The sequence below is a fragment of the Saccostrea echinata genome, unplaced genomic scaffold (genome assembly GCF_033153115.1).
Source record: "Saccostrea echinata isolate AGI-Se365-2 ecotype Australia unplaced genomic scaffold, CSIRO_AGI_Sech_v1 ptg000113l, whole genome shotgun sequence".
In the NCBI taxonomy this organism is placed as follows: domain Eukaryota; kingdom Metazoa; phylum Mollusca; class Bivalvia; order Ostreida; family Ostreidae; genus Saccostrea; species Saccostrea echinata.
The window spans coordinates 280,041-301,370 of NW_026889862.1; the positions used below are offsets into that span (position 1 = coordinate 280,041).

Genomic DNA, 21,330 nt, shown 5'->3' on the forward strand with positions numbered 1-21,330 from the left:
TAAATTTAATTAACTTTTATTTTTGAAGAAAGTTACTTCTTATGAAAAGAAATACATTTAATGTTTATCACTTTGAAGAGAGAGAGAGAGAGAGAGAGAGAGAGAGAGAGAGACCTAAGCTAAAATTACCTAGCATACTTGAGTCGAAGGCTCAGGCGAGCTTAAATTTTTCAGTTGTCAAGCATTTCAAGCTTTTTTTTTTAAATAAAGGAAATCAGGAAGAAAAAGTGAAAAAGCATTAAAATCTTCTCAAAAACCACTAGCTAGTAAATATAAAGCTACGAGTAAGTTGATTCATTTTCCTGAAATCATGAGCCCCTAGCCCATGGGATATTATCAAATACGAGCCTGTAATTTACCTAGTATTAGAATATATAGGAAAACATTTTTTTACAGGAGTCAAGAGTGTGTAAATCTTATTCTAAAGAGCAGAGAGGTTATAAATCACATAACTTTGCATGAATATTAAGGTGCAGCAGAATCTTTTTTTTCATCCATGGTTATCTAGGATATGATCAGTCTACCTTCTTTGATCACAATTCTACTTGCGAATAAATAAGGATATATTTTGAAAAAAAAAAAATTCCCCAAAACACCAGAATTGCGATTAGTCATAAGAACCAAATTTATTCAAATCTTGGTTCCTTGTGGTATGTTCTGGTGGCAATAGGGGAATGAATGTTTACATGAAATGTGTAAAGAAACAGGCATTCTGAGAGTATTGCATAAGCAATATATGTCCCCTAACGGTATCCCCTTTTCTTTTTAGGATGTCATATGACCTATATATGAAAAGTGCCCGCCCCCCTAATTGTGGACATTTCGGTAATTACTTATGAATGAAATGTCTTGGAATGAAGTTTGCCTTTTAAAGACATGTTTGACTGCCATTAGTCATATATGCATGCTTTGATCAGAACAGCTCATCTTACATGTATTAAAAAAAATATAAACTCTTTTGAATTTTTGACATAATATCAAATTTTATCGTTGTGGGGCACTTATGCAGTTATCCAAATTAAACAAGGTATGAATTGACCAGACACCATTGAAAATGTCTGATGAAAACTCTAGAATTATAAGAATAAAAAATAAACGACTTCCTGTAACAGTGAACGCAAGAGGGATTGGGGTGTTTTCGAACCCTTTGACAATAAAATTACACTGTGTATGAATAACGCGAATGTCCAGGCATCTATTTGTATTCAGTGTATTTTTCTCTGTTGAAATCCATTTGAAACAAATTAAAGTTAGGTGTGCAATGGAAATATCGGCGATTTTTGTCATAAATATACAGTCTAAATCACGATGGGTTTCTTTTAGTACCATACTAAATATCGGACGAATGTAATATGGTTAGCTACTATATATCAAGTAAGATTAGATTTTCTATTTAGACTCGCACGTGATATTATGCACAGTCAAGTGATATTAACAAATATACTTGCAGTATTTAGGACACCTTCAAATTTTAATGTCATGTGCATAACCAACTTAAAATTCTAAGTTTGTGAATATTTTCAACATTTATTGTAGTTTGAGATACTAGAAATAATTTATTTATTTTTAGGATTTCGCCAGGATCGCATCACTTCCAATAGCTTTATACTTCTTATGTTTATTGGTAAAAGCTTATTATGGTCCATTGCTCGATTTATTTATACCCTACATTACCCTTCAATGTACTCGCATATGGATGTATGAGAGTATCAATTAACTAAAGAATAGACGAATAATAAATGACTAAAATAATAAAAAGACATGGCATCTAAGTTTTTAGTCTCTTAAATATCTGAAAATAATGTTATTTTATAATATAATTTTATAATTATATTCATATAATATGTTCATGCATTCAATGATATTAAACGAAAAAATAAAAATTGAAATAAAAGCAAAGAAATATTAAAAAATAAATATTGAGAAAAAAATAGAGAATTTAAATTTTAGCATAAAATCTTAATTTTTGGATGTCGTCGGTTACCGCTAATGCACAATATTCAATTTGTCTTCACTTCCAGGTGCTGTTTTCGATCAAGGGACATCCAAAAATATACAATAACTTCTTAATACACTAATTATCTGAAAGATTCTCCAAAATTAACCTTGAAATTGAAAATTTTCATGCAATAATTTTTCTTTCATGCATCTTAATATGACTATAGGTTTTTGAAGTCTAAGAAATGGTCTTGTGAAAAGGATACAATTACAACCAATTAATTTCAAAAAATAAATAAAATTTTTAAAGAGGACGACAAAGCCTCCCCCAATCTTGTCTTAAATACCAATGTATATTACCATTAAATTTGAAATCTGTAATAACTTGCAATGACATGGCATGTTTTTAACACTATGTATTAGTTAACAGAAAAACTGAAATATTGCAATAGTTTTAAAAATCTATGCAGTTTTTCACAAATGCCTTGATAACTGTTTTTTTAGATCCAAAAATATGTTATTTTTTTTTCAATTAGAAAAAGCATAACTGTTGATTTTATTCATATTTTGTGAAAATATATTTGAGATTTGATTATTTTTTTTACTTGTAATATGATTAATTGTAGTGATAAAGAAAAACCGTGAATTTGTAATCATAACTTTGTAAATTCAGTGACATTTTCTTTGTATTTTCATTTGCTTAATTGCAGATTTTCGAAGCCTGAGGAAAGGACTAAATTAAATAAGGCAATTGCATACTTGTTTAATTTATGGCTGAAGGGCTGTTTTGGGTTTAAAAAAACTTATTTAAAAATTTCAAGAGAATGGAAAGAAGTTTTAGGAAATCCATAGAGGCATTACAAACGAAATGTGAAAATAACGAACAGTAAAGATACTCAAAATCCAATCAAAAAAAAAAAAAAAAAAAAAAAAAAAAAATTGTGAGTAAAGCTAACATGGACCTCTGAAAACAGAGGTGGTACAAGTATCAGGTGCCCCATGGAGGCGTGAGCATCTACTGTCGGCCGGCCTAGTAATTATTAAAATACAAAGACAATTCTAGACCGTGTTGATTCAATTTTTTCTTCAGATTATCAAGACTTAAGGAAAGACTTTCAATAATAAGACACTTTTATAAAAAAAAAAAAACTTGAAAATAACTTGAGTCCTGTTTAAATACAATGAACAAGTTTAACCGCATAGTTTTATTTTTTTCATTCAAAGTTTCATAATAATGGCATTTGGAGTGACAAAAATGTGTTTAGATTAATAAGGATGGTTACAGGAAGGTATAGTTTTAAACATCATAGAAGCTTGACATTTTTTAAAAATATATATATATATATTAGAAACGTATAATTTGCATCACTTTCAACAAAAAAGGTCCAGAAATATATACCAATCCAGGGATCTGGGTTTGTTTTGTTTGTATCATCTGTCCTTAGGTTAGAATGTTGCTAAAAATTGGGGTCAAATTTACATAATTCACTGAAACCCCCCCCCCCCCCCCCCCAAAAAAAAAAAAAACCCATCTTAATCTATTTTATTTCATATTGATAAAAAAGCATCACCACGTACAATTCATACATATTTGATTTACCTATGAACCCAAGTGGCTTAGTTGAGGTTGCGATGTTTTTGAATATAAAGGAGAAAATGTTTTAAAAACAGTTTTCTGAAGACGAGCAGAACGAAGATTACGAAGGTGAGAACTCAAGTTTGTTTATATGTAGACATGTACTGTCTTCTATGCGTTGTTTTAATTCTTCTGTTGTTTAGACGAAAATTGCTACAATCACTCCAACAACGAAATAGTAATTAAAAGAAATAAGTATGGCGAAGTCACCACACAAATACAACCAAGAAATGTTTCACCTGGAGTACTTCCCTCCATCAGTTATTTACCGAATTCTTCAAAACTCATAGAACCGTAAGTAACTTAAAACAGTTCACATTTAGTTGCAAAAGATTATACATTCTTAGACAAAGCACAACTTCTGATGCAACTGTCTTATAACATTCATTTCGATTGGCATATGCACTGATATTTGAGACATTTACACAATCATTAACGAGAGTGAAAGCTTTTGATGATTAGACCGACGCAAAACACAATGCTTTACGTTTTTCATGAAACAAAACTAAAAAAAAACTAAAAAAAAAAAAACATAAACATTAAACAAAATGCATTATTTGCATTAAAATGAAAAAAAAATCTTACTTCTCATTTGATATTTGCGACCGTTAATACCGATTGAGCGGTTGCAAATATTCGTTTTTCTTGCTCCACTGACGCATGCATTTTGCGATTGTTAAATCGGCATTAACGGTCGCAAATAAAAAAATGAAAAAAAAAAATAGTTACTATCTAAATGTATCACAGCCACTTTATGACAAAAAAGTAATTAGAGAAAAACTTACTTCACCTGAACCAAAGGCTGAAGTAAGCTTCACTGATCAGAATGTGTCCTTTGTCTATCGTTGCTGTTGAGGTTGTTGTCATTAACTTCACATTTTTATAATTTTCTCCCGAATCATTGGGTCATTTTCAAGCAGATTTTCCATAAATTATGCCTTGGGTAAAGGGAATTCAGATTTGTTTAAATGAAGGGTCAAGGCCTCTTTAAAGGGGAGGTCAAGATACTGAAAATTTAATTGCTTTTTCACAAATCCTCTCAAGAACCATTGGGTTAGAAAAGTGGAAAATTATGTGAAAGCTTCATTACATAGTGTTGATTCAATTTTGTTCAAATCGTGATCCCCAGTAGAAGTTAAGTTGTACATGGGAATATACAGGAAAAAATATTTAAATATTCTTCCCAGGAATCCCTGAACCAGAGAAGTTGAAACATGTACAGTGTAGATACATGTTTGGTCAAATTATTGCCCCCCCCCCCCCCCCCCCAGGAGATGAAAGGGTGGTGAAATGGGGCCACATGGATGATCAAAAATTTGCATTAGAAATTGGAAAACACCTTTAAAAATCTAATGAAAACCAGCAAAGAAATAATAAGTGTATATCCAAATTAGTTCAAATCATAACCCCAAAAGGTATGGTGGGGTCACAATGGGTGATTTTTTTTTTTTTTTTTTTTTTTTTTTTTTTTTTTTTTTTTAGAAATCTTCCTTATCAAACGTATGATTAGTCATATTGTCTTGGGAACAATAGGAAATATAGATTTAAATTTGTTTAAATCATAACCCCGCTGGGTAGGGTGGGGTCACAATGGACGAGTGTCTTTAGAAATTTTCCCGAGAATAACTTTTGCATCATTAGCCTTATCATGACAAGGGGCACACGGCGTGAACGGTCGACAGAGGGATGCTTACTCCTCCATGGCACCTGATTCCACCTCTGATGTTTTAGAGATCTGTGTTTGCTCTGCTCCAAAATTTGTTTTATGGACTTTTGAGCTTGAATACTGTTCATTATCTCCATATATTTCATTGATATGGAAGCATCCTCAGGTTGTGTAGATTTCAATTACTCCAGAATTTGTTTAATGGATGAATTTGTTTAATCAAAGGAATAAGTATTGAGCATCTTTAAAAATCATCTTTTAGAAAGCAGCAAAGCCATTAGTAGTTATATTAATAGAGAAGCATCATCAGGTAATGCAGATTTAAGTTTGCTGAAGCCATGGCCCCCTGGGGTAGGGGATTCTAAAAATGGCCAAGTTTTACATGGGAATATATACGAAAAAATCTTCAAAAATCTTCTCAAGGACAGCTAAACCTTGATTAGTAACATGAATATGGAACCAAGTTTGTTTAATCATCACCCCCGGGCTGAAGTAGGATATAAACACATATAATTTTTTAGCTTTCAGTACTGGGCTTGTTTCGGCTGATTTCTAACCAAAGTGCTCAGATAAGCAATGTGGCCCTTGGTTATCTTGTTTCACTTCGTCATTGTAATATTTATTCATTTCCCTCTATTAATCAACTATCTGAGCACTTCATGAAACTTTTCTTTTCTTCCTACAGGATCCAAACAATTACTATTGTATGCATTGTTATCTTAACGATTGTTACAGTTACCTTGTTTGGAAAATTGCCAAAATGGTCTAAGTACGTATGTATGTTCTTACCAAGCAATATTACTTTATTTCTAGCATATTTACAAGATATAGAAGTATGTGTATAACTATATAAATAATCCATTATCTTTGTTCATATCTAAAATATCTTCAACTTAGTTATCCATCTAAATAAGAATTGTCAATTATTATGTAATATATACATGTATATCGTTGAATGTTGTGTTAATTATTTATGCTTCATGTTTTAATCGGTTTTGTCGTAGATTTCAATGTATCAAGCTTTTTGTTAAAGCTTTTTGTATCAACCTTTTTAAAAATATTCAGGTCTATTATTTTTATTCTGATCCGACAGTCTGTCTGTCTCACTATCTTCTTCCACAAACTTCTCTTACATTAATGTGTCCCTATAATAGAATTTATGATATCCTGTGGGTTTGCAGAAATTTAGAAATTTTATGATCTCGAGGTCTAGAGAATAGGACATAGATATCTAAAACGCTTCTCAGGGTGATAAGTGAAATATTTACAGTCATGGTACATTTGAACAAACTTTTTTATATGTACTTACAGGTATTTGATAGATAGAAGCAAACATTGCAAGAGAAACCGTACAGAAGAGGTAAACAGAAACACCAATAGCAGTTAAACTCAAATGTCACACTTATCATCTTAATTTAAAAAACAGATTTTTATTAATGGTGTGGTTATATCTTCAATATACAGTCAAGGGACATAACTATTCGCCATTTCAAAATGGCCGCCGTATTTTTTAAACGCGCACCTTGATATTTAGGATCTGTTAAACAATTAATAAATGCTTATCTTACCTCAATACTTTGTTAAATTGCCTTCCATCTTTAGTAATTCATTTAGTCTGCCAGGAATTGTCTTATACAGGTCCTCAATGTAGGAGGTTGGTACATTTTCCCAGGCAGTCTGCACTTCCGCCATAAGCTGATCTTTTGTGTTAATGAATTCGGCACGGCCCTAACAAAAATTTACCATAGTTAACTATAGTTTACTATAGTTAACTATAGTGAAAACTTTGATACTTTGATTTACTATGAAACTTTACTCTGGAACTGTTTTTGAGATTTCAAAGCTTAAAATCTCTAAAATTAGATAACAGTTATGTAAAATTTTGAAATAATGTGTGAATATACAAATAATATTTCAATGTAATATAAAAATGTGCATGTATGAATTGAAGAACAAAAAATATAACGATCTGAAATCCATAGTAAAAATACTGCAATTTACTATAGTGAAAAAACTTTGATACTATAGTAAACTATAGTAAATTGTAGTTAACTATAGTAAACTATAGTTAACTATAGTACTTTTTCGTTAGGGGGGTTTCCAGAGTTCTTTTTATTTTTAACCAAATGTTCTCGATAATATTAAGGCCAGGAGACTGGGCAGGCCATGATGTTTTTATTAAGTTGCTATTAGTGATGTATTCTTTTACTAAATTTGGTCTATAAACGGGAGCGTTGTCGTCCATAAACACTTTGTTATATTTGGAAAATGTCTGGCTAAAATTGGGTCAAAGGTTGTTGTCTACTATCTCAATATATTTTCTTGCATTTATGTTACCTTCTACATAAGATAAAGTTCCTATTCCTTTAAAACATACACATCCCGTCGCCCGCGTGGCACAGTGGTTAGAGCGTCTGCTCTAGAGTCCGAAGTAAGGAGTTGATCCTAACGTCGCGGGTTCGAATCCCACTGTAGGACGTGGAGACCGGTCCTTCGGATGAGACTGTATAAACTGAGGTCCCGTGTCGCAGTAGGTGCTGGCACGAATAAGACCCCTCATTGCTCAATAGCCGTAAGTGTCGAGTACAGGACAAAATTTGCAGCTTTCTACCGGCAAGTGGTGGCGTCTCCATATGAGTGGAATATATGAGAGGGACGTTAAACAACATACAAACAAACAAACAAAACATACACAACCCCAGATCATGATACTCAGATGTCGTCGAAATGGCCGACACACTAGCTGTGCACCGTACTTCTCCTCGTCTTTTCTCCACATATCAACTTTTTTATCCAATTACTATCTAGCTTTCTTCACTAAACACCCATTCATTCCATTTACGATCAACAGTCCAATTTCTTCTCTCCTTGCACCACTTGCAGCGAGCTTTTTTGTTGGCCTCGCGAATAGCGACTTTTTTGGCAACCCTCCGTTTGTATCCCAGCTCTTGAATTTTCTTTTTATAGTTCTAGAACAAAATCTATGATTGTTTCCCTCATTTATAATACCTGTTATGTCTTCGTATGTTCTTCGTTTGTTTTCTTTAACCACGCGTGAAAGTTTGTTTTTATCTCTGTCTGTAAACACTTTCTTCCTTCCCCTTCCTCGTCGATTTTCTACCTGTCCCGTTTCATCAAACTTTTTCACAATACTACGTATTGTAGACATAGGAATTCCTAATATTCTCTCCAATTCTGATGTATTTCTGTTCTCTTTATACGCTTTAACAACCATTCTTCTGACGGATGTATCTAATTCTTTCCCCTTCCGACCCATGTTGTTTTTACATAAATTCATCGACAAACAATAAAGCAGACGACAAAATTATTGTGTATACGTCATCAATTTTAATATTACAACACAATGATAAAAATAGAAAGGGAAAATCTCTTGTCTATTAATAGCGCTCAGCCCTACTTTACCGAACATGCGAGAAAACGTGACGCGATTTGCACGGAAGTTGCGAATAATTATATCCCTTGATTGTATATCTGGTTCTATACCCATTAAAATTACTTTTCAGAAGCAATATACATGTATAATAGTAAAGAATTTATTAGATCCAGTGAAAGCAGGAAAGACTATCCTTTTGAAATGATTAGAAATTTATGGGAAGAACTGGTCTGGTATAATCTTGTATTTTTACACTTTTATATATATACTTGGGTTGTTAGAAACATTTGCAGTCAAATTCTATTGTGAGCGCGCTATTTTCATGAAACCAATAATATCCTGTAGATAATTTTTTTTGTATTTTCCAGTAAATATGCAAATATTTGGTGTTTTCCGTTGATTTTCAAATATATACGGCTACATCATTGAAATAATTATTCCTTACGGACTATGTCACTTTTTCGCAAGTTTGCATTGCATAGACAATTTTTGACATTAAAAATTGCACTATTACCTGTATAGCACATAAAGATATAAAGCTCAGCATTTTTTAACCCACCATAAATTAAAGTCACATTGTAACATACTGTAGATTCCTTATTTTTCGCGAGTACTTATTTTCGCGAAATGACGTCATATCGCGAGAACAACAAGCATTCTGAGAGTATTGCATTAGCAATACTAGTCCCCTACCGGCAAGTGTAATCTGGTTCCCGTTAAAAATTGAAAATGCCATAATTCCGTCAAAAATCAATGAAGCGGGACGAAATGCAAACTTGATCTATAACTAATCAAGATAAAGTCACATACCAAAAATCAGCTCTATATCTGAAAGCGTTAAGAAGAAAATTGCGGAAAACCCCTAAAAATTGAAAAGGCCGTAATTCCGACAAAAATCAATGAAGCGGAACGAAATGCAAACTTGCTCTGTAACTCATCAAGGTACACTGACATACCAAAAATCAGCTCAATATCTGCAAGCGTTTAGGAAAAAAGTGCGAAAAAACAAGTGGGACAGACGGACAGACAGACAGAGGGACAGACAGACAGACAGACAGACGGACAGACAGACAGAGGGACAGACAGACGGACGGACAGACTCAGAGGAAACCTATAGTCCCCTCCGGTTTCACCGGTAGGGGACTAATAAAAGCGAGTAATTTTATTTCGCGAGTGGTGCTTCTCGCGTAATTACGCGATAATTAATTCCTCGCATATATTAAGGAATCTACAGTAGTGATATCGTGCAACGTGGCAATAAAATATATTTTAAGAGTGTATGTTTTTCTCATATTATTTTATTACACTAATTGAAAAAAGAAAATATTTGGTAGGACTTTTATTACTTTTGGTTGGAAATATTACAATTTACAAACCAATACAAGTATTCGTGGTTTCTGCAACTCTTGCAATAAATCGCCTTTTCCACTACTCTAAATTCTTAGTGGATCTCTCTTTACTATGTTATATTGTTTCCCTTGCCTAGATATAATACCCATAACTTGAATTTTCTGTGCATTAACATTACTCAATAGCGCAAGATTATAACACAGTATTTCTCATCTGTTCGACTGCTTCCCATGTTAATAAACTGGCATTTTTCAAAGTAACTAGCTTCAAGAGAGATCCGTTCCACTGCAAAATTACAAAGGTTTAAACCGTAAATGAAAAGAAATTTCCTTTCAATAATAACAACAAACCAATTTCAAAGATAAACAAAATACTCAATTATCCTACCTTTAGGCATGCTTTCATCCGCAGCTAAGTCCCTTTTCGGTGCTACATTTCGATATAACCGAAATGAGTATGATAGATGAGCAAATTATATGGACTTTGGACAATACACACCTTTAAGAACTGAGTTTAAAAGTTTCAACCAAACAGCATCAAAGGAAGCTCAATAAATTCAGTTTATAAATACCTATGGTAGAATCATCATATTTGTTACATCGTACCATTTATTATTATTAAAATCCCCTTTAAACATTGATTTTGTAAACTTAAAATAATATTTGCTAAGGGCATTTAAGGGCATACCCTTGACATAACATATCAAATATGTGCCAGGATTATTGTGTCTCTTTAACTTAGATAATGTTAATTATAAATATTAGAAGAATATGACCTTAATATGTGCGAAAGACCATTTGAGCTTAAAAGTACACAGAGATGTATAATTTTTGACCTCTCGCTAAAATATTCATAAAATATCATTTTGCGAAATTCTGATTTAAATTGCAGTTGTATTAACCGTTTTTGCCGCTTATGAAAGATGACAAATGCGCGGGGGTTGAAACTCCGAGCTATTAAAAAATTAAATCAGCTGAGAGGAGACTAAATTGTCCAAAATGTCTTTAGATTCTGCTGGGGATTTCCTTCACTTTTCTAGGAAGCAGTAGCTTTGTTAGAATGGAAGAATTTACATTTTTTATTATCAACTTCTGCAATTTTGTCTATTTGTACAACACGATATTTTTCACATTTTTAAGCAACGAGAAAAAATTATAAAAATCTTATAATAATCTTTTAGGGTGATGACATTGAACTTCAAGAAATGAACGTCTCGCCTCAAAACTGAAGCGTTTCCAGTGCAATCTTGCTACTCAATGTATGATGTCGCAATTTTTCCTTCCAGGGGTATTAAACATAAGAACTGAACCCAAATACATTTTAGTTACAGATATTGCGCATGAGGTGTCTTTTACGTTTGATACATTATTGATATTTTACTTTGTCATGTAAAACGTTGCTTGAAAATTATATATACGGTGCACAGAGGGGATATTTATGTTAAACTTTTTTTTTAAAATCATTTGTAATTTTCTATATGAACTCGTATATATATCTTCCAGTATCTTCTCATCTAAATAACAATTGAAAATTCATTGTAACATCAATAGAAAAAACCACCATATGTTCGATATTTTTTTTCCTTTTTATACATTATGAAATAAAAAATAATTCGTCTTCAATTTAAAAAAAATCTGAAATATGCATTAAACTTTGCTTACAATATAACCTGTAAATGCTCTCTTCCTCTGATAAAACAAGTTGTATTCAGTTTTAACATAAAAGCGACAAATTTAACTGTCATTAATAATTTTTGTTTTTGTATCATTCCAGGTAATATATTTTGAATTAATTTTTTATATATGGACACCCCCTAGTGTTTCTTTTATTTCTGCTCATTCTTTTGTCATTCCTCACTGAAATCTTCGATAACAATCTAAGTTTTGGAAATCAAATGCGTTGAATAACTTTAACTCAGTTTTCTTGCTTCCACACAGTTTTGCCCCGCTTAAAATTCGCCTATACACAGTTGCATTATTAAAAAAAAAAAAAAACAAAAAAAAAAAAAAAAAAAAAAAAACTCATGTACTTTTTTAAATTCATCCATTTGCAGCGAGGATGAAAGGTGCAAACATTTCCCTGTGAACAGATTACTGACTAATGTAACGTATTTAAATAAGTCTTTAAAAAATATTCTCCTTACTGTCGAAAATTGCTACGGATATTGTTTTGGATCTTCCATCTCATCCTGTTTAAAATCAATATACACGTCATCTCTACCTTAAACAAGAATCTGCCAATTGTTGACAAAGAAAATGGGAATGTTTGAAGGTCTGGAAATACGGCGGCTTTTGTATCTGGAGAGTATCCTTCTTTATTCCCTCACGCATGCTATATTGTAAATATTTTATGTTTGTAATATCCTCTTTATATTGTTGTTACAGTTTATGAGAATACACCACTGTCATTGTCATTGATCTTGATATAGAACAGTTTCGAGACCACTGATCAATGTTGAATTCCCACCATTTGTAATAATTATATTTTTTGTTATATTTTGTGCTCATGCTCTCATTTTTTGTTCATTTTCTTTCATTTACAACAAATTATTAGTCTTACTTATAAATATATAGTTTTGATGTGAGATCATTGAATAGAACACAACCATCAATGTCCATGTTAAGCCATAAATTAACATTTAATGAAATTAAAAGTTGACACTTTTTCTGTCACTCGTAGGCTTGATTTATAAAGAACAAGGTACGGTTTCAATACAAATCTTGCCCTGGGTTTTTCTTAGAAATAAAAGTGATGTAAAAAATTAAAACTCATGCTTTTTGAATTATTGAAATTCCATGCAGAAAGATCATACAAATCTTTTTTCTCACATGACCTTCCAAATGCTAATTGTGACGTTATAAACTTGTGCATTTTCCCGTATTTTCTTAAAAAGTTGCAGAAGACATCAATTTTCAATGGAATTTTCTTTCAGATAATATTGTCCACAGGTATCGCCCACAAAGATTTTGAGATATGTGATTTTTCAAAGAATTTTACACAACATATCTAAAAATTAACGTGGGCGACGGCTGTGGACACTATTTTCTTAAGGAAAATAACCCTTGAAATGGGTCATTTTGAGGCTTTTTCTGTTTAAAATAGAGAAATGCATCAAATTAATGACGTCGTATATCCAGAATGGTACTCCATCATGCTATATTCTTTCCTGATTTATTACAGTCATATACTCAACTAATATTTAAGCCAGTTTCAAAACTTTTTGAAAACATTAAATTTTTAGGGCACAATAAAGCTAAAACCATACCTTCTTCTTGTAATCTATAGAGGGTATATAGTGAGTTTCCTATGATAAATAGCTCCCAGATCAACGGAAGCAGCGTTTCTGCTAAAAAAAGAAACATCTGCTACATTAAAATGTACACATATAAGGCAACACATACAACTCCATGCAAGTAAATTTATTTTTTCTGCTTAAAATTTATGTTTATCGTTGTTTTAATTAATACCACATGATCTTATCGTATATGAATTAGTAATTTGGATATTTTCCAATATCATATGATGGTTGTGATATACAAGTATATATATTTTCTTGATATATGTATAAATTATAATCTTGTTATATCTTTTTTAGTACATTTTATATGTAACCCTATCCCAGTACAAATGTCTCCAGAAGAGTTTCAAAAGTGCATTGAACATGCTTCAATCAATGTTTTACTCATGTGTTACCTACTTTGATGTATTGTGATACAATAAAACTATGAAATGATTTAAGATAACATTATTTTCTACATCAATTCTTGTAATCAATGGATTTTATAATACATCTGTAATATTATGAAATCTATTTCTATTTGTTTATATTCGTTTCATTATTTTTTTCATATCATTTTGCAAAATATAATCTTAAATACGTAGCACTGTTAAGGCGTACTACGAAGAAATTAAAGGAATGTAAACGTAGATAAATAATATACCTTTTTAAACTGAAATTATTTGGTATAGCTACTGTATCATCAAAGGAATTTGATATTAATTGAAATATCATTGTATACCCCGCTCTGTATTAAATTTGGTTCAGACACTTTTTTGACAGTCACGTGATAAATGTATGTAATGTGTACTGTATGAACATGAACATAGTCATGAACAAATTTCAATATCGCAAGGGCATACCCTAGTTAAAATAATAATAAAAAAGTAATAAATTTCTTCTACACATCTTGTAGTTTGTGGAAAGTGCTGCTGCTTTAAAATGAATTCGCATTTTATCAGATTATATTTTAAGTAATTTAGCTCTTGTCGAAATATGTATGACCTTTATCAAGGACTTTATGTTTTTATTAAGTAATGCTCTCGATTTCAGGAAATCAGCAGCACTTTTCAAGTTAAGGAATATTTCCGTTATATATATTTAAAAGAAATCTTCAAGATCTATTAAGTGTATGCCCTTGAAAAAAGGCGATTTAATGAAGCACCTCGGCGTGATATATGCAAACCCTGTACAAAAAACACGGTAGAATTAATTCAATACATTCTCTCGGATAGATCTTAAATAAAGGTACTAAACAAAGGTTTCAGATTTGTTTTCATAGTCTACATGTACCTAACATTTTCAAATAATATTCTGTTCAATAATAAAATGCATTTTTACTGTGAAAATTTCTTGATACGCCTCTGACTGCACTTAAAATGCGTCCGATTTTACATTAACGACATCATGTCGACAAGTGCATTGCGATCATTCTACTTGTTCATATCTTGTATTGTGAGATTTCACCAACGACAAAAATGAATGCAGTGGTAGGTTTTGAAGTAGTTCATTACTCTTATGCAGTTTAAAATCACAAATTATTTCATATTCTGTTATTGTGAGGAATTGCTATTTTTGTGTGATGTCACAGTTAATATTTCCCGTATAACTTGGGTCCCGCCCTCTTTATGCAGCCTTAACAGAGCTGCGTATTTTTCAAGCATTTTTTTTTTTGCGCATCGGATTAAGTTGATTTCCATCTTCAATTTTATTGGTTAATTTGATATTATCCAATAGTTTTAATTTACCTTGAGTATAAGTAACCGTTCAAACTAGGCAAAATTGGGCAGTATTACATTTACAAAAGAAAATATATATCCAGTGTATATCAGGTGCATCTTGTGATATGTAACTTTCATATTTATTGAATTGTTACTTTACTCTAAAAGTTTTGAGAATGATCTTATATTTTAATTGCAAAGTTTATACGTTATAGTATTTTTGCAGTTATAGTTTTCTGAGAAATTCTTATGCTTGTCTGTAAGTTCAAAGTTCATTTTGCTACAGAACATCTTTTCTATCTTATATATGTATACTGCATTATTGGTAACTTATTGTCAAAGTTTATGAAACTATAGTGTAAATTGTATTTTTGTCTAATTTATTCTTTATATTTGTTATAGGTCAATGTCTTTTTATACTTCTTTAAATAAAATGGCTACCATCATCTGATTCCATCATCATTTCCTTACTGCTTGGTTACACATCTATGAAATATCTTAGAATATGTTTTTGGAAATTGGATACGTTTACAGTAAATTTGATAGACTTATGGAAGGTGGTGACAAACGAAATGAATGCCTCGAGGTCATTTCCAATAACATATTCTTAAATACTACATTCATCCTGATAGATGGCGAAATCGAGTTTAAGTCTCCATACGAAATCCACCGATTCCAACTTTTATCTCATGCCGAATAGATGTCATTCCTCACACACATTCAAGGGTTGCCTAAGGGTCTAGCCACCAGAATTCGTCGTATCTGTTCATCCTCTCCTTAAGTCCCATTTATGTAAGAGAGGGTACAAGGCCCACACCGTACAAACTACTATTTATGAGATGGCAGAACACGACAGACAAAACCTGTTACACTACAAAGAGAAAGAAAATAGCAGCAGGATCCCTCTCATAACCATATTACATCCCGTTCCTAAAAACCTCAGCAGTTTTCTTAAAAAGAACATGATAACGTTGCAAATGTCCTATAAGCAATCCCAAGAACGCCCGTGGAACTTAAAGGACATGGCAGATGGACAACCCATTAGCTAACGGAAGTTTAAAATTTGCTTTGTCAGATGTCTTCTCTGTAAGCACAGCTCTAACACAGACAGCTTTTACAGCCCCGTTACAGGTCGCAGTTAGAGATAGAATATTAGGGCATTTGTCCTGTTAAAGAGACTACTGCAAATATCTCATCAGTTGTAAAGTTTGTTCCAAAGAGTATGTTGGGGAAATGGGAGATCTCCGCAGGAGAATCAATAATCGCGTCTTTCGACATTTAGACAAAAAAAATCAATGAACCCGGTGGAGAACATTTCAACGTTGAAGGTCACAAATGGGAGGACATAGCAGAAAAGTGGTTACTGAACGTATTTCAAAATTGACTGATGCACATAGAAAAAACGAAGAGAAATTTTGGATGCACAGGCTGAAGTCATTCCGCTCCGCCTTTTTGTTATTAACAAACTTAATGACTTTATCAAGAAACATTATTCAAATATTGACTGAGGTTGAGGGCAACATTAATTATGTTAGCCTCCAAGGGATGAAAAATTGCCGGACGTGGAGCGGACGGCAAAAATTTCATCCCGAGTAGGCTAACATAATGAATGTTGCCCGAAAACAAAGTCAATAACTGTTTTGGAAGTCGCGACGGTATCATTACGACACAATAATATACAGTTATGGAATGGGTATGAGGGAAATAGCAAATTTATGGTTCCCAAAGGGAGGAAACTATTTCCCGAATAGGTAAATAGTTTCCTGCCGAGGGGAACCATTAATTTGATAATTAATGAGTACCCATTCCATAACTCTTTTATTATACCGAAACAATCGTGGGATATTTATTCAACTAGAGACTCAGACATTTTTTTAAAACAATATAGGGTATTTAAATAATCACAAATGAATGTGATTAAAAATATTGTAGGATAGACATGCATCAATACCGAGGAAAATAAAATTATCAAAAATATAAAATAATTTCACTGACACTTCGAAGGATTATTGTTGTCTTCATTTTGCTAAATTACTCGTAATGTTTTGGCGTCATAGTTACATTCCTAATACCATTACCTCACAGATTCGAGATTCCTTGAACGCTCCGCCCACTGTTCATTTTGAATTGGTTAAATTATTTATAAATATTCCTGAGGGAGTAGTCCCAGACAATAGCTCCGATTTTTCAGCGAGTAGTCCTCAGATGAGGGAAGTAGTATCTTCTAAGAAATAGACAGTTTTATGGTATTAATTTTATATAGAGTAATAACAGAGGGGTATAATAAATCAATCTACTAATCAGAATCAAAATTAATAGTATTGTTGGAAAACTCTCTTTGCGGTCAATAGTTAAAATTAAATGACCGTCAATATTTTTCGGAGGAGCTAATATCAATTATGAAGACTGTTTCTCTACATGTACATGTATATAGAGAATATAGGAACTATTCTTTACAGAATATAACAATAGTTAGGAGGATTAAAACGATCGGTAATGACAATCGAAATATTCTCTCCAAATAGTTTTACTTATAAGTTCATATTATTATTATTTTTAATAGTACTTTTTTTTTGAAAAAAATTATCTCCATCCATTTACAGTTATCATTATCTTGTTTCAACAATACTGTTATTCGTCGAAAGTTTTCAATTAGCATTTCAAAATTTTAAATAATGAGTCTCCTAATTCTGTTCTACAATTCCATTGATTATTATTTGTTTCATTTTGGTACCTATATTATTTTGCAATAGTACATTGTGAGAGAGAATGCAACATTGTACGATTTAACACTTCGAGTGTTAGTAAAATGGGTAGCCAAACCGTGGCCGGGGCAAATTAAAAACCGGGGCAGTTCGACATTTTTGAATTTTCTGTCTTAAAACTTGTTGTCATGGTAGCTCATTCCGTAGAGCGCTCGCTCCGTAATCTATAGGCCGTGTGTTCGAATCACTGCCACGACTGATCTAGGTCGATAAAAAATATCATAATTTAGTAAGTGTTCCTCGCCAGGCGCTCGACATTATGATGTGAAAGTTGGGGGTCTTTCAGATGAGACCTTAAAAACAGAGGCCCCATGTCACGGTAGGCGTTGGCACGATAAAGAATCCTCACTGCTCAATGGCCCAGAGGGCCGAGTAAAGGTGTTCATTTGAAGCCCTTCACCGGTATATGGTGACGTCTGCATATGAGTGAAAAATTCTCGAACGGGATGTAAAACAATATACAATCATTCAATCAAAATAAAACTTTATCAATCGAGCTGTAAATTTCAGATTATGTTTGTTATAGATTTATTTATTTTCTCTGTAGAAATATCCTTGAAGTACTCAGTATTTTAGATTTTCTCGGCGATTGTTGATTTCCAAGTTGGTGAAATGGGTAGGCATTATCAAGCCGACATTTTACGATTTTTTTCACATATTTGACAAAAAGCCAATGAACTTATGAATTATTATGATGTTTAACAGTATATATTAACTATTTAAAAATATTTTTTCCTTGAAATGTTGTTTTATCTTAGTTAAAAAAAACGTTTTGAGAAAAAAAGGGTCATTAAAACCGTATCCGACCATCCGGGACAAACATGAAAAATCCGAAATACTTGTTCATTATCTATAACCTGGAAAAACATAAATCTATTCAAGTTATTTGTTGGATGTTTGTATTTCAATTTTATGGATATTTGAAACATTTAAAGAATTACCACTTAATTATATGAATATTAATGCAAAGCCTTGCGCCACTTTAATCATAAGCTGCTTGGGAGAACGAAAGTGGCTTGCTATGTCAATTACCTTGGGAATGTAATAGTGATAGTTTTATGTTGTTTTAATTATTATGATATTCATGTGTATAATATAATTGATTAATTATACATTTATGAATATGCCACAACTGATTTTAAACTCTGAAGTGCATGTATTAATCTGTGTGTCAATCATTATTGACAAAGACAAATAATTTAAAATCGAATATTAATAATATTCAATAAAATAATTTATCAAATAAAATAATTAAATAAATTGAATAAAACAAACTAATTGAATTAAAATAAACAATCAGCTAAAACTTTAGATCCACCTCTTGTTTTATCCCTACACCTTAATAAACTACCTGAGTAGAATTCAACTTTCTTTAATCCTATTGGTCAAAACTTTTACCTCCAAATTCTGGACATAAGACAAAGACATTATTCAGATTGCTTTCAGACTGAGAAGACATGATTCTCATATATAAATTATAACTTTTACTGTGAACAGGCAACCAGATCCTAATATGTAAGTAACTTATTTACTTCTACTTATTAACAAAATATATTTCAAAATCTGATTTATCTGAATTATCTGAAATTAATAAACTAATGAAAATATTGAGTGTGCAGGAGTTGAGAGTGAATGATATTATTTTATTACAGTACATACAATGATAAAGTGCCAGTAATTGTTGTTAAAACAAAAGTACCTAATGAGGCACTCTGTTCCATAAACAGGTACATTTCATATTTTTACAAATGTACTTATTATTTTCATATTTTCTTAATTAATAAGTGGACTTAGAATTCACTTAATGATTATAATAAATAATGTAAAACGATTCAATATATGTTTCAAAGGAATATATATATATAAATTGTACAAGTTTTTATAAAATGCTGTGAAAAAGGGAATAACTCTTTCAAACTATGCATAGTAAGAATGTATTATGATTTTATGAGTATATTGTATGTTGTATTGTCATCCTGATTATATTAAATTGTACTAATACTTTTTATATGTATATTTACAGGGTATTATTATCCATGGTATTATCTACAGATATTATCATCTACATTAACAAATAAAATCACCATCAACGAACCCGCAGGTGTCTTGGTTATATTTATCATCTTTACCTGACCCCTGTTACAGGAAGACGAATCTGGGAAGAAAATTGTTGATTTACTACTATTTAAATACTTCCATGTTGTAAGAGCTGGGCAACATGCCATGAAAGTGATGGCTAACATCCTAAGAAGGCCCTATGAACCAAACTATGAGATATTATTATATCGGAATTTTCGGATTTGTCCCTGGTGATCGGATCCGGTTTTTATGAAAATGTGTATTTTTGCATAAAAGTAAAATTTTCTAAGAAAGAAATAGTTATTTCTAGTTAAAACACAATGATTAACATCGGAATAATTCAAAATATTATTTGGATTATAGTCATATTTGTCAAAAACACATAAAATATCGACTCCTTTATATCATATCTTAAACCGAAAAGAAAAATTACATGTAAAAAGCAACACAAAAGGTTTGAGTTATCTAAGAGTCAACATTTAAGTAATATGCCACCAGAAGACCTTTAAATATATAACCAATGCGTGCGCATTGTTCATATGTAGAGCAAACCTACCTGAGGACAATGTCATCATATCAAAACGTAAGTTAAAATTTAAACAGAAAAAGCAATATCAGGATTTTAAGAAATACTCTTCACTTATATGATTAATTGTCTGGGAAAAGAAAGTATTTAATTTCGTGCAAATTATGTACTTTCGGTTTAATGTTTTTTTCTGTTACAATGACGTCCATTTTTAGGGTGTAATAACTTTATGATTAGTATACCATCGAAATAGATCTGTCTTTTGTCTATCGCCTGTCTTCTGTTGTGTATCGTTTGTAAACTTTCCAGATGTTCAATTAACTTCAGCTGAAAAAAAAATCAATAACAAGGTAATCATTTTGTGTTTAATACATATGGATATGAATACATATGGAGAATAACAACATTATGTTAAAATTTCCCATCAGAATAACCAGTGGAATAAAAACCGTTTTAACTGGTTTAACAATAAGGTAATTCATATAGAAAAAAAAAGATATGGTATAGATGTAAATTTCCTGTGATATATAATTTTGGACATTACATATATCTTCAAATACAATTATTTGTAAATAAATAAATATACAGTCCCGTCTAGCAATCTTGACCTTGACAGGGCAAGAACCTGTATTTGAATGGTTCATATTTGGATTAATAGAATTAGACAAATTTTATTCAAAATTTTTTTAAAAATCTTAAAGGATTTATTTTCGTCATTTTCAATCCATGAAATTCAATAATATATAAAGGCCTATTCCTCTCTAAACCAGGATGGATATAAAATAGATAGTTTCTTTACTGCTATACTGTTGAGATAAAACAGCAAGATATGGTAAAAAGTGCAATATAATCAATGACTATAAAAGCTTTTTACATAGAACACACACACACCCACCCACCCACCCACCCACACACACACACACACACACACACACACATATGTTTATATATATATATATATATATATATATATATATA

The 21,330-nt window shown here is 31.6% G+C and overlaps 1 protein-coding gene across 1 annotated transcript; it reads right to left on the reverse strand.

Moving 5' to 3' along the window:
- Positions 1-8,040: 8,040 nt before the first annotated feature.
- Positions 8,041-8,517, reverse strand: LOC133177281 (uncharacterized). Its single transcript, XM_061312346.1, has one exon. The coding sequence runs from the start codon at positions 8,515-8,517 to the stop codon at positions 8,041-8,043; it is 477 nt and encodes a 158-aa protein (XP_061168330.1).
- Between the last annotated feature and the right edge of the window lie 12,813 nt (positions 8,518-21,330).